The sequence below is a fragment of the Anarrhichthys ocellatus genome, unplaced genomic scaffold (genome assembly GCF_004355925.1).
Source record: "Anarrhichthys ocellatus isolate YVR2014 unplaced genomic scaffold, GSC_Weel_1.0 scaffold463, whole genome shotgun sequence".
Lineage (NCBI taxonomy): Eukaryota > Metazoa > Chordata > Actinopteri > Perciformes > Anarhichadidae > Anarrhichthys > Anarrhichthys ocellatus.
Window position 1 is genome coordinate 17,283 of NW_022280437.1, and position 14,288 is coordinate 31,570.

Genomic DNA, 14,288 nt, shown 5'->3' on the forward strand with positions numbered 1-14,288 from the left:
CACACACCTGAGCTAGTCCACACACCTGACCTAGCCCACACACCTGAGCTAGTCCACACACCTGAGCTAGCCTGACACACCTGAGCTAGTCTTTGAGTAGAATACCATTAGTAGTACCAATACCACCAATACTACTTCTAGTATGGACAGATTGCCAGTAGTACTACTGGTAATACTGCAGTAGTAGATCAGGTTCTAGTACCAATAACAGCACAAGCAGTAGCAGTAGTACTTGCTCTAATATGAATAGATTTCCAGTAGTAGTACTGGTAATACTACTAGTATTTTAGTAGTAGCAGAGTCAGTAGTACATGTAACCTTTAATGAATTGCTTTGTTGCTGAAATGTGCCGTATAAATACACTTGCCTTGCCTGATACTTGTAGTATCAGCAGATTAGTAGTAGTATTGAGGGTAGTTTTTATTGTACTACCAGCAGCAACAATTAGCAGTACCAAAGTATGAGTAAAACACAAGGTAGCCCTGTATTAGTGCTGTGTCAGCAGTAGCTCAGCAGTGAAAATACTGTGTTGGCTGATTTACAGTACGCTGTGTATTGGTGTTGATGTAATGAGAAGCGTGTGTATAAGTATATAGTACATAGTATAAGTATGAGTAGCGCGTGTATAAGTATATAGCATAAGTATGAGTAGCGTGTGTATAAGTATATAGTACATAGTATAAGTAGCGTGTATATAAGTATATAGTACATAGTATAAGTATGAGTAGTGTGTGTATAAGTATATAGTACATTGTAATAGTATATGATCTGATCAGTTTCTTATTCTCTCTGTTTTTGGAACATTAATATAAAGCTGCTCCTACACACAATACAGCTTATATAACTGATCTGCAGTCAGCTGGAGGAGTACGACTTGTCTGTCTGTCTGTCTGTTATAATCTGCTGGTATTCCACTACTGTCCCTTTAAGGTCAGTAGCACATCACTACTGTCCTTGTAAGGTCAGTAGAACATCACCACTGTCCCTTTAAGATCAGTACAACATCACTACTGTCCCTTTAAGGTCAGTACAACATCACCACTGTTCCTTTAAGGTCAATAGAACCCGATGGTAAAACATGTCCCGCTAGTCCAACGTGTCCCGACGGTCCAACGTGTCTCGATGGTCCAACGTTCAAAGTTCAAAGTTTGCTTTATTGTCAATTCCACAATGTACTGGACATACAGGGGAGTTGAAAAGACGTTTCTCTCTAGTCCAACATATAAACATATAAACATAAAGTGAATACAGTGCAATAGATTAAAAAAACATTTAGACAATATATATATATATATAATAAGAGAAAAAGAACAAAAAAACCATCAATCTGTATTTAGCAGCAGTTGGACATGGGGAGTCTTAAAAGAGAGGAGGGAGAGAGTTCAGAGAGTTCAGCTTCCTAACAGCCTGGTGGACGAAGCTGTTTGAGAGTCTGGTGGTGCGAGCACGGAGGCTCCGGTATCTTCTCCCAGAGGGCAGGAGGCTGAAGAGACTGTGTGAGGGGTGGCTGGAGTCGCGCACAATCATGGTCACTTTGCGGGTGAGGCGAGTGTCGTATATGTCCTGGAGTGAGGCACCAATGATCCTTCCAGCTGTGTTCACTATGCGCTGCAAGGCTTTCCTGTTGTAGTCAGTGCAGCTTCCGCCCCACACAGTGATACAGTTTGTCAGGATGCTCTCAATGGTGCCTCAGTAAAAGGTGCACATGATGGGTGGTGGTGTTCTTGTCTTCTTCAGTTTGCGGAGAAAGTAGAGGCGGCTCTGAGCTTTCTTTGCCAGTGATGTTGTGTTGGCTGTCCACGAGAGGTCCTCACTGATGTCCACCCCCAGGAATTTGGTGCTGCTCACTCTCTCTATATCAGCACCATTGATGGTCAGTGGTGGGTGTTGAGTGTGGCCTCTCCAGAAGTCAACAATAATCTCCTTGGTCTTGCTGTTATTCAGAAGGAGGTTATTGTCTCTGCACCACGTGGTCAGAAAGCTGACGTCCTTCCTATAGTGGGTCTCATCGTCATTGGTGATGAGACCTACCAGAGTTGTGTCGTCTGCAAACTTGACCATGTGATTGGTGCTGTAGGTTGTGGTGCGGTCGTGTGTCAGCAAGGTGAAGAGCAGTGGACTGAGCACACAGCCTTGAGGGGCCCCTGTGCGCAGTGTGATGCTGCTCGAGGTGTTGTTGCCGACACGTACTGCTTGTGGCCTCTCACTGAGGAAGTCCAGCAGCCAGTTACACAGCGAGGTGTTGAGCCCCAGCTGGTGAAGTTTGAAGATGAGTTTTTGTAGGATTATGGTGTTGAATGCTGAACTAAAGTCTATGAACAGCATTCTCACATATGAGTCCTTTGTGTCCAGATGGGTGAGGGCTGGGTGGAGAGCAGAGCAGATTGCATCCTCCGTGGACCATTTGGCACGGTATGCAAACTGGAAAGGGTCCAGGGTGGGGGGAAGAATGGATTTGATATGTGACATGACTAGCCGTTCAAAGCACTTCATGATTATGGGGGTCAGTTCCACCGGACGGTAGTCATTAAAGCAGGACGGAGTGGATTTCTTTGGCACAGGTATGATGATGGTGGCCTTGAAGCATGATGGTACAACAGCTTGTCTCAGAGAAGTATTAAAGACATCCGTGAAGACGTCCTTAAGCTCCTCTGCGCAGTCCTTCAACACACGACCAGGGATGTTGTCTGGACCTGTTGCCTTGCGGGTGTTGATAGTGGAGAGTGTCCTCTTCACGCTGGCAGCAGACAGGCACAGAGCCTGATCGTGGGGAGGATAGTCGAACGTGTCCCGATAGTCAAACGTGTCCCGACAGTACGTGTCCCGACGGTAAAACGTGTCCCGACGGTACGTCTCCCGATGGTAAAAGGTGTCCAGGTAGTATGTGTCCCGATAGTAAAACGTGTCCCGACGGTACGTCTCCCGATGGTAAAAGGTGTCCAGATAGTATGTGTCCCGATAGTAAAACGTGTCCCGACGGTACGTGTCCCGACGGTAAAACGTGTCCCGACGGTAAAACGTGTCCCGACGGTACAACGTCTCCCGATGGTACAACGTGTCTTGTTTTCCATCACTGGACAACCACGGCCACTCTGAACTCAAAACATCCTTTTGAAAGCTGAAAGAGGCAGAAAGTTTACTTTTATTTTGTCTATGGTTTAATAAACATCTTTAATTGAACATGGTTAATAGTCCTTTAGATAAAAGATTTGTGTTTTTGAGCATTTATAACTTTTAAAAAGTTAATGAACTACTGCTCAGCTTTCTGGGGTTTATAACATTCAGTTTCAGGGTCCTGGTATCGAACTATCTGATTATCAGCTGAACAGACCACAGTGTAAAGCACTTCAATCAATGTTTACAGTTCAATAATGAAGCTACAGGATTCTCCTGTCGTGTGACACACACAGTGTCTGAATGGTGCTGTTTCTATCGGTTAGAAGTCTTATTCTTGAAGGAGAACATTAAGTGGTGACGTCTCTACAGGAGTGAGGCTGCAGCCGTCACAGTCTCTCATGTTCCAGAGAAACAGATCAGGAACAGATATTTGCTGCAGCCTGAGGTCTCAAACTAAACAGGATGTTTTGCTTCCTGATCACATCATCCTGATTAAAAAGTGATTAAAAAGCAGAGCGGCGGATGCTTCCTCTCTGATGTTCTTCCTCGGCTTCATAATCTGGTTTCTGTTAACCTCATGAACCTCCACCATCAAACACACAGATTAACGGCCAAATGAATTCCATCCGTGTCTTCATTAGTGGAGGTAAAATAATCTTGTTTATTCTTATTCAGCTAGTTTGGTTCTCTGAAAGCAGTTTTAGGATTTATTTGTTGAACCTGAATGAAGGTGTTGTGAATAGAAGTGTGCTCTTATTTTGAAATACAGGCTGAATTAAAATCTCTTTAAAAGCAGCTTTACTGAATAAATTAATCAGCAAAGTGAATTCTGCAGTTAATGTTCAAATGTAAAATTGACATTTAATGCAAGTTAAATGTCGTCACATTGTTTTTTAACAGATAAAATCTTTAAAAATCATTTTGGATCAGATATAAAACACATGGTCACAAAGCTGAGAACACTTTACTGATCAATTAATACTTTAACTACATTTATATATTTTTACTGCAGTAAAGGATCGAGTACTTCTTCCACCACTGTGTACAAGTATAGGTTTCTCAATAACAACAATAATTAATAACCTGCATGTTCTCATCTTTAACTCTTTCATCATAAATCTAAGACAGAGAGGTGAACCCTAAGAGGTGAACAGGTGAATAGGTTAAGAGGTGAACAGGTGAACCCTAAGAGGTGAACAGGTTAAGAGGTGAACAGTTGAACAGGTTAAGAGGTGAACCCTAAAAGGTGAACAGGTTAAGAGGTGAACCCTAAGAGGTGAACAGGTCAACAGGTTCAGAGGTGAACCCTAAGAGGTGAACAGGTTAAGAGGTGAACAGGTTAAGAGGTGAACCCTAAGAGGTGAACAGGTGAACAGGTTAAGAGGTGAACCCTAAGAGGTGAACAGGTTAAGAGGTGAACAGGTTAAGAGGTTAAGAGGTGAACAGGTGAACAGGTTAAGAGGTGAACCCTAAGAGGTGAACAGGTTAAGAGGTGAACAGGTTAAGAGGTTAAGAGGTGAACAGGTGAACCCTAAGAGGTGAACAGGTTAAGAGGTGAACAGTTGAACAGGTTAAGAGGTGAACCCTAAGAGGTGAACAGGTTAAGAGGTGAACAGTTGAACAGGTTAAGAGGTGAACCCTAAGAGGTGAACAGGTTAAGAGGTGAACAGGTTAAGAGGTGAACCCTAAGAGGTGAACAGGTGAACAGGTTACGAGGTGAACCCTAAGAGGTGAACAGGTTAAGAGGTTAAGAGGTGAACAGGTTAAGAGGTGAACAGGTTAAGAGGTGAACAGGTGAACAGGTTACGAGGTGAACCCTAAGAGGTGAACAGGTTAAGAGGTGAACAGGTTAAGAGGTGAACCCTAAGAGGTGAACAGGTTAAGAGGTGAACCCTAAGAGGTGAACATGTTAAGAGGTGAACAGGTCAACAGGTTCAGAGGTGAACCCTAAGAGGTGAACAGGTGAACAGGTTAAGAGGTGAACCCTAAGAGGTGAACAGGTTAAGAGGTGAACAGGTGAACAGGTTAAGAGGTTAAGAGGTGAACAGGTTAAGAGGTGAACCCTAAGAGGTGAACAGGTTAAGAGGTGAACAGGTCAACAGGTTAAGAAGTGAACTCTAAGAGGTGACCAGGTTAAGAGGTGAACAGGTGAACAGGTTAAGAGGTGAACCCTAAGAGGTGAACTTAAGAGGTGAACCCTAAGAGATGAACAGGTGAAGAGGTGGACAGGTGAAGAGGTGAACAGGAGAAGAGGTGAACAGGTGAACAGGTGACCCTTCTGGCTACGAGTCTCCCCCATTTGGGGGCACTCAGGCTCAGCACCCCCGAAAATATTGTTCGGAAAATAGCCTTATTGTTCGCCAGTATTGTGGATTTGTCCAGTTTTTTTTCCGGATTAAACAGCAACGTATGGGCAACACTATCATATAAGTCACTTTTTACACACTCCAAACACAACTATAGACTACTAGTATAAGCATCTAGAAAACGTGGCATAAAATCATGAAATCCTGGGCAGAAATCGGCGTTATGTCTGCCTCAAATCAATATTTTCATCATGAAGCTAGCAGCTAGCCGGCTAATCCGGACATCATTTAGCATTAGCATCACGCAGAGAACGCATACATACCGTCGGTTTTTATCTCCATGGAAGCACCACAACGCTGTGACTGGACAACGGTCCAATGCCACTGGTCTTCACCGGAAAAAAACTATGGTTTTTGGTCAGGTTTTATGAAATATTAGTACATAAAACATCGAAAATAATCCGTTTTCGAGCGACCGTCATGGCCGCCAAGTGCATCCTGTTTACAGCCGAGCTGTTTCCTGTGGAAGGGGGGTCAACCCACCTCGGGCCAGCGGTCAGACTTTCGGCCAATGGAATTTTACGCTCGGGGATACGCGGCACTTCTTGCAACTTTACTGGCTCAAACTTCTGTCAATCAACACGCGCTTTTACACCCGCATTCCTGAGACTCTGACGCGTCTAAGGAGGGCTCATTGACTGAAATCGACCGATGATAGGCTGAGCTACAGCCCCATACACACAGACCAACTGAGAAAATCCTATGGATGAGAGCCAGAAACATGCTCCGAGAGGACCCTTGCTCTCAAAATCATTCTAAACAGCTGTATTTGGATGTATTGAATAATATGAGTGATAAAAAAGTGAAATATATAGTATATAAAATTAGAATAGAGCATGACAGAGAAATGAGCCTTCGGCTTGAAATTCTGTACTCAGACCTCCTATTATGCTGGCCTGCTTCACTCAATCTAAGTAAAATTAGCTTAGAGAGACCACAACCCTGTTGTGCTATGACTGTGGAGTATTTGTAGGCTTCACTCTGCAAAACATTTTTCAATGAAAGTGCTTTTTTTTCAGGCGAACCTGGAACTTTTTCAACTTGAGCTGTGCCATAAGTGTATCAGTTATTAACCAGTAACATATACACAATATTTACACAATTCAACACATCTCACAAGTGTTACCTGTATTGACCATCAAAATTATTAAAATAAACCTTTTAGTTAGAGCTGGAGACTCTCTTGAGTATGGGTATGCAATTTTTGAGCAGAGGCCTAAAAATAGGGCTAGTAGTTAAAAGGTTTTAAGAGGTAAACAGGTGGACAGGTGAAGAGGTGAACAGGAGAAGAGGTGAGCAGGTGAGCAGGTTAAGAGGTAAACAGGTGAAGAACTGAGTAGGTGACGCGGTGAACAAATGAAGAGGTGAACCGGTGAACAGAACTTCAGGGATCAGGGAGGCGTGACAGTGGAGGTGAGGGCCGGTTATATATCAGCAGGGCTGACGAGGTAAAGTGGGACCAGGTGAGCAGGTGGGAGGAGAAGGTCAGGTGACCGGGACAGGTGTGAAAGTGTGAGGGCCTCTGGTGGACAGGTAGAGAATGGCAGAGAAGTGGGAATGTCTCTTTGTGGTCGTTTTGTGTCTCTTCCTGTTTTTTACGTGTCTCTTTGAGAGACATGTTGTCGGTGAAGGCCAGGGGGCCCCCAACACTTCGGGCCCCCTCAGTAATCCATCGTGTTCCAGTTGCTAAAGGAGATAAGAAAGGAAGCATTGAATGACCCTTCTCCAGTTAGAGGACACTCAGAACCTTCCTGAGACAGAAACAGTCTGGTTTCTACCTCATATGTTTAACGTCTGTTCTTTGGCTCCTCCCCTCAGACCAACAAGGCAGTGTCGAGAGGAGACTTCCACCTGGCGAGCTCCAGTTCAAGGCGGGTTCTCTTCCTGGCGGTGCTGTCGATCACCATCGGGACGGGTATCTATGTGGGCGTGGCCGTGGCGCTCATCGCCTACCTCTCCAAGAACCACCACTGGTAATCCTCGTCGTCAGGGAGGAAACATTACCCATCAGGCACCGGGAATGTGTTTGGGATCTTCACCTGGAGTCTCAGGCGAGAGATTCCACGACCACTTCCTGTTCGTCAGGTGACTCTGGAGTTCAGAACCAATCAGAACACAGGATCTCTGGTGGGCTCTACTTGGTTTTAATGACCATTTGCAGTGTGATTTTTTGTATGATTTGTTTTTACGATGTTTACTTCTTTATTTGGTTCATCTTAATGAGACTTTGTACTTCAAATATACTCTGAAACAATAAGAACATTACTTCATATTCTAGTCATCACATCTTATTCTGGATTATTTCTTGAAACAGTTTGAGGTTCAAGAGGCTTCAGAGATCAGTTGTATGAATATTATATATTACATATAAATGTATAAGTATAAATGTATTTAGTTTTGCTATCGATAATGAGACAATAAACAGGATATACCTTCAAGGACCTTAATGTATTGTCACATAATGTCAAATAACGACAAATAAAGGCTAAACTACCGCAGAATCCGCACCAAAACAGTGGCAGCTTGCAACAGGAAGTGCCTCTACTAGCTGCCGCTGCCACGATGTGAGCCAGCTCCTACTGCGCTACCAGACGCCATTGTTTGCTGACTTCTGACCTGTCGCCTCCGCACATTGCGCAACCTTAACGCTGGCAGCCTCGTGGGGAGGGGAGGGGGGAGCTGCGCTCATGTGATTGGTTGAAAATGAGAATGTTGAAAAAAACGCATTTCCGAATCCACAAATAAATGTGTAGCAATCCACAAACAAATGCATACAAATCCACAAACAAATAGAAAAATCCACACAGAAATACATACAAATAAAGAAATATATTTGTGATTATTTTTTTTACATTTATATAAACCGTAATTTATTTATGTGTGCATTGGAATGTATTTGTGAATCTTTCTGTTTGCATTTGCAATTATTGAGACTGATCTGACCCCATCATAATCAAACGCTCTGCAGTCTGTAGACAGGAGGGATTGACGGTGACGGAGTGAAGGGGGGTTCCAACCCGGTGTGTCACCCAGGGAGGGGGGCAGCAGCAGCAGGAAGTGACGCCACACAAACAGCTGTTCACCGCTCGGTTCTTGTGTTAAAAATGTCTGCTTAATAATAAAAAAAACTGCCTTAACATGCCATAAAATAATTGTCGGCGTTAATGAATGAATGCGTTAACGCGATAATAACGCGTTAATAACTTGCCCAGCACTAATATATAAATATAAAGACCTTGTAACAGTGTGTTTGCAGCAGTAATGCATCACAGTGGATGAAGGATGTGAAAGGTTAAAGGCTCACCTGTAGTCCCCCCCCACACAGGTGAGCTCACTGCTGGAGGCTGCTTCTCTTTACAATGATTAAATATGATATCATGTCTTTCCAGCAGCAGCGACCTCCAGCGGCTGAACGTCAGACTGCAGTTTATCATTAGAGCGTCGTAACCATAGTTACACAGTAAATACACTAAAACATGACATCATCACCTCATCATTACATTAATGTTGATACAACTTGTGAGTTTAATCCCGGAACGTTCTGAGCGGAGGATTTTTCAGGCGGAACAAAGGATTTTATTTTGAAACGCTTGACCGGAAGTCACCTCTCCGTCTGTTTTTTTCAGGCGGCGGTTTGTCGTGTCGGTGCTCCGTTACTCTCCGGTTCATTACGGTGGTTTAACGGTGTTAACACATTCATGGAGGAAACGTGAGACAGCAACCGGAGAGGAAGAGGAGGAGGAGAACTTTTCCCGCCGTAAGAGAACTTACGTTGACGTCTTCCAGTTACCGGAGAGACGAAACGTTCCGGTCATATGAAACATTTACATTGTGTGAGTGTGTGTGTATGTGAGTGTGTGTGTGTGTTGTGGTCTTTTGTTACCATGGTGAAGCTTCTTTATTTATGTGGTACTTGTACTTCATTTATGTGGTACTTGTACTTCATTAGTACAGAAGTATTTAGAAGTTGTACTTATGTATAAGTAGTAATATCACAGTGTAGAAATACTCTGTTACAGGTAAAAGTACAAAAGTATTAGCATCAAAATATACTTAAAGTACCAGAAGTACTCTTGATGCAGACTAATATATACATGAATATTATATGTGTATTTCCTCTACAGGTGTGTCCTGCGTTGTGATGGAGGAGGCGGAGCTTAACCACTACGTCTCCCAGCTGAAGGGGGAGTTCGACAGCTGTGACACGACGGCCACCGGCTTCCTGGACCGAGACGAGCTGACTGAGCTCTGCAGGAAACTGCAGCTGGACGCACACCTGGTGGTGGACACGCTGCTGGGAGGAGGCTGCTACAACAGGGTAAGTGGTGCTGGTAATGGTCACTGTTACCAATCACTGTTACTAGTCACTAGTTACTGGTAACTGCTACTAGTCACTGTTACTGGCTACTAGTCACTGTTACTAGTTACTGGTAACTGTTACTAGTCACTGTTACTGGCTACTAGTTACTGGTAACTGTTACTAGTCACTGTTACTGGTAACTGTTACTAGTCACTGTTACTAGCTACTAGTTACTGGTAACTGTTACTAGTCACTGTTACTGGTAACTGTTACTAGTCACTGTTACTGGCTACTAGTTACTGGTAACTGTTACTAGTCACTGTTACTGGTAACTGTTACTAGTCACTGTTACTGGTAACTGTTACTAGTCACTGTTACTAGCTACTAGTTACTGGTAACTGTTACTAGTCACTGTTACTGGTAACTGTTACTAGTCACTGTTACTAGTTACTAGCTACTAGTTACTGGTAACTGTTACTAGTTACTGGTAACTGTTACTCGTCACTGTTACTAGTCACTGTTACTAGCTACTAGTTACTGGTAACTGTTACTAGTCACTGTTACTAGTCACTGTTACTAGTTACTAGTTACTGGTAACTGTTGATGGTCACTGTTACTTCCTCGTGGCTTCATGTTTTCAGGTTGTCCGTCTGTCTCATGAAGGTGATATCTCAGAAACACCTTGAGGAAATGTATTTAAATTTTGCTCCAACATCCATTTAGAATGTTAAAGTCACTGTGACCTCACAAATAATTTATTTATTTATTTATCCTACTTGTTATTCTGCCCCCAAGTGGCCAAACAATGAATTGCATTGTCTTTGACGTTCAGGTGAACTTTGAGGAGTTTAAAGAAGGCTTTGTGGCCGTTCTGTCTCGCTCTCTGGACTTCAGCACATCAGAGGACGACAGCAGCTACCTGGAGCCAGGTAAGACACGGGGGAGGGACCGTATTGGACACGGGGGAGGGACCGTATTGGTGCCAGGTAAGACACGGGGGAGGGACCGTATTGGTGCCAGGTAAGACACAGGGAAAATGTGAAAAATGACCGACAATATAAAAAATATTTTATAAAATGTTATGAAATATGTAAAAAAAACAGCAACGAGCCTCACTATTGTTCCTTCATCACCATAAACACGCTGTAGTTTATTCTGACTCAATCACACATACAAATACTCACTACAGCACCAAATGTGGATCAATCCACCGCTGAAAATAGTCCCCAAGAAAGTCTATTTTTCCTGCTGTTTGTTTGATAAAAACTTCAGTCAATGCTGATGAAACTGTCTGTGTTTTTAAAGATTGACGTCTTCAGTGGGAACCAATGAGATTGGAGCTGAGACAGACAGACAGGAAGTCAGACAAAGTTGAGAGACGGACTGACATGTTGTTGGTTTTAGATTCAAACATGAGATTGTTTAGCAAGAAGAAAAATACAGAACAAAGTGTTTTTGTTCATAATCTTTCTTGTTCAGATGGAGAAACTTGAGTATTGTTGTTAGTTCTCTCTGTAAGACGACAAGCTAATGACTTCTGAGTCTGGTTCTATTGGTGCTATGCTAAGCTAACATTGTAGCATCTCCATCAACTCTTTAAGATAACGTCCTCTAGGAGTAAATCAATCTTCAGAACTGGTGGATTTGAGTTTAACGTGCGGCCATCTTTGTCCCAGTTTGTCAGCTGAGTGTGTTGTGATCTCCATGCTGGTCTCGGTCTACTTGAAGTCCTGGTTCTGCTGCAGAGGATTCCAGTGTGACGGTCGTTATTTGTCTTCCAGTTCTCCTCAGTGACTCCTCCGTCTGTCTCTGTCTCTTCTAGTTGTTCCAGAGGAGGTGAAGCCAAAATTCGTGAAGGGAACGAAGCGTTACGGCCGTCGCTCTCGGCCCGACGACGCCGCGCTGCTGCTGACCGGCGACCCGGAGAACCCGTCAGCGTCCAGAACCGAGGCGGAGGACTCGTCACCGACGGGCGTCCGCAGGGCCAAAGTGAGACGCTCGACGTCTCTGGAGAGCGTTGAGGTGAGACCTCCTCCTGCTCCTCCTCCTGCTCCTCCTCCTGCTCCTCCTGCTCCTCCTCCTGCTCCTCCTCCTCCTGCTCCTGCTCCTCCTGCTCCTCCTCAGGTTTCAGAGCACTACCTCTGTGGAACTCGTGAGCTGAGTTCAGTTTGTGGATTTATTGGATCAGCCGTGATGTCACTTCCTGTAACTCTGTGTCAATCACAGTAGCCCCGCCCTAAAGTATCCCCTGCTTTATGGTCTGTGTGACTCTAAATGGACCATAATGTACTAAATGAACATCATGCTGTATTGAAGAAGACTTGAAACTAGAGATTGAGACCATAAACTCATGTTTACAATGTTTACTGAGGTAATAAATCAAGAGAGAAGTAGAGTCATTTTCTCATAGACTTCTATACAACCAGAGGAGTCGCCCCCTGGTGGACACTAGAGAGAATGCAGCTTTAACACATGAAGCTTTGAAGACCTTTAAAGAACCGGAGGTTTCCGTCTGGTTTATACTTTATAACCAAAACACCCACAGAACACAGTAATATTTAGATATTCCTCTCTGGTGTCACTGTGAATCTTGTCTTATCTCCACCACCTTGTTTATATCAGGAACCCTCGTCATCTTTCTGTCACCATGATGTCATCACGGTGCTGTGTGACCTCTGACCTCATCACTGCTGCTTTTGGAGTCAAAGCTTCTTCCTCCTGTTTGACCTCATCGGAGGAAGATAATGTGAAGGAGAAGCTGGTCTCACCATGAACACACACACACACACACACACACGTACACACACACACTCATAGAGAAACACACATAGAGACACACACGCACACACACACACACTCAGAGAAACACTCACTCGAGGCTCATTGCGTGTGTGTTGGGTTTAGTCGGTTTCAAATATCAGATGTGCTGTGATTCTGCTCCAGTTTCTGCTGTGAATACCTGAAGGAGGAGAGGAGGAGGGGGGGGGGGGGGGGCTGGCTGGAGGAGGTTTCTGTGGTTTTGGGGCGTTGGAGGATTGTCAGGAAGTGGGTTTGTGAGGAATGTTGTGCTGCAGACGCTCTGAGCTGAAGAAGAATGTTGAGTTTTCTCTGAGTCAAGTTCTTTAAAACAGACAAACTGCTTCTGTTCTATTCTGACTCCTCCTCTTCTGCATCACACACACACATATACACACACACATATACACATTGTTTTCTTCATTAAAAAGATGCCTTTGAGTCACTCAGTGGTTGATGAGATGCTGTTGGTGTTGAAGCCTTAAAGACGGTGAACACTGAGGGTTAATCAGTGATCAGCTGAGAGGTCAGAGGTCACTGAGTCCATCAGGCTGAAGTTCAGCTGCTCCTTTAAAACAATCTGCTTCAAACACGGTGGAAGAGTCACAGGTTCAGTTCTACATGCTGAGCTCTTTAGGGCGACACGAGGCCTCTACACACACACACACACACAGAGAAACACACACACACACACACACACACAGTGAAACACAAAGACACACACAGAAACACACACACACAGTGACCTCCATGTTTTTCCTCTGCAGAGCCTGAAGTCTGATGAGGAGGCAGGAAGTCAGAAGGAGAACATCCAGCCAGACCTTCAGAGTAAAGGTCCTGTCTGCTGTGAACACTTTGATAAAAAGTCAAATACAGAGACTGTAAACTACGACTCCCATGATGCAATGCCACACCCAATCACAGAGCTTAGAATTGTGTTTGAACGTTTGTATGAATTCAGAGACTTCACCCCCCCGACCGGCTTCTGCTCCACAGCAGCAGCAGCTGAGGCTCATGGGTAACGTAGTATTCTTAGCTGGCGTGTACATTGTGTGGTACTGGGATGTACTGTGATCTGTTCTTCAGTAACAGTACTAGTACCGCTGTGTAGGAATACTCTGTAACAGTAAAAGTCCTGCATTCCACATCTTAATAAGCATCAGATGTACTTAAAGTATACAGTAAAAGTACTCATGATGCATCAATAATACTTATTATAATAGTGATGCATCATGAGTTCATCACTTTGAAGGTGGAGCTTTATATTCACTTTATATACTGCTGGTAGTTTAATCTGTAATACATCATGATGGGTGCAGGTCCTCAGCAGCAGCAGCAGCAGGAGGAGGAGGAGGAGGAGGAGCTGGGGGTCGGAAGAGGAGATCAGCTGGGCCTTCAGCAGCTCAGCACAGAGGTGAGGACCCACAGGAGGAAGTTATCTGTGATGTCATGAGGTCATCAGTAACTGATCAGACGTTCAAACAGGACCTGGACGGCAGAGCCAGCGTCTGGGACTTCCAGAAGGTTCTGTGTTGCTCCGCCCCCTTCTCCTGCTCCACCCCCATACGATCAGCTGACCTGCAGAGGGCACCACGGCAGGTCAGACGCTCAATTCATGTACAAGTACACGTAGTAGAGTGAGGGTGAAGTACTGCACTGAGCATCAATATAAAGATATCACTAAGAGATGATTTATGACTATATCAATA

General features: G+C 44.2%; 2 protein-coding genes across 2 annotated transcripts in view; both read left to right on the plus strand.

Annotated features, from left to right (window-relative positions):
- The window catches only part of LOC116401461 (synapse differentiation-inducing gene protein 1-like), a 14,383-nt gene extending 6,923 nt beyond the window's left edge, over window positions 1-7,460 (plus strand). The window contains exon 5 of the mRNA XM_031879870.1: window positions 7,302-7,460. Coding sequence (XP_031735730.1) covers window positions 7,302-7,460 — 159 coding nt within the window. The remainder of the gene's footprint in view (window positions 1-7,301) is intronic.
- Window positions 7,461-9,116: 1,656 nt separating this feature from the next.
- LOC116401464 (ninein-like protein) overlaps window positions 9,117-14,288 on the plus strand; it is a 9,184-nt gene continuing 4,012 nt past the window's right edge. The window contains exons 1-7 of the mRNA XM_031879872.1: window positions 9,117-9,240; window positions 9,608-9,801; window positions 10,616-10,712; window positions 11,606-11,805; window positions 13,347-13,413; window positions 13,899-13,993; window positions 14,053-14,178. Coding sequence (XP_031735732.1) covers window positions 9,625-9,801; window positions 10,616-10,712; window positions 11,606-11,805; window positions 13,347-13,413; window positions 13,899-13,993; window positions 14,053-14,178 — 762 coding nt within the window. The 5' untranslated portion in view covers window positions 9,117-9,240; window positions 9,608-9,624. The remainder of the gene's footprint in view (window positions 9,241-9,607; window positions 9,802-10,615; window positions 10,713-11,605; window positions 11,806-13,346; window positions 13,414-13,898; window positions 13,994-14,052; window positions 14,179-14,288) is intronic.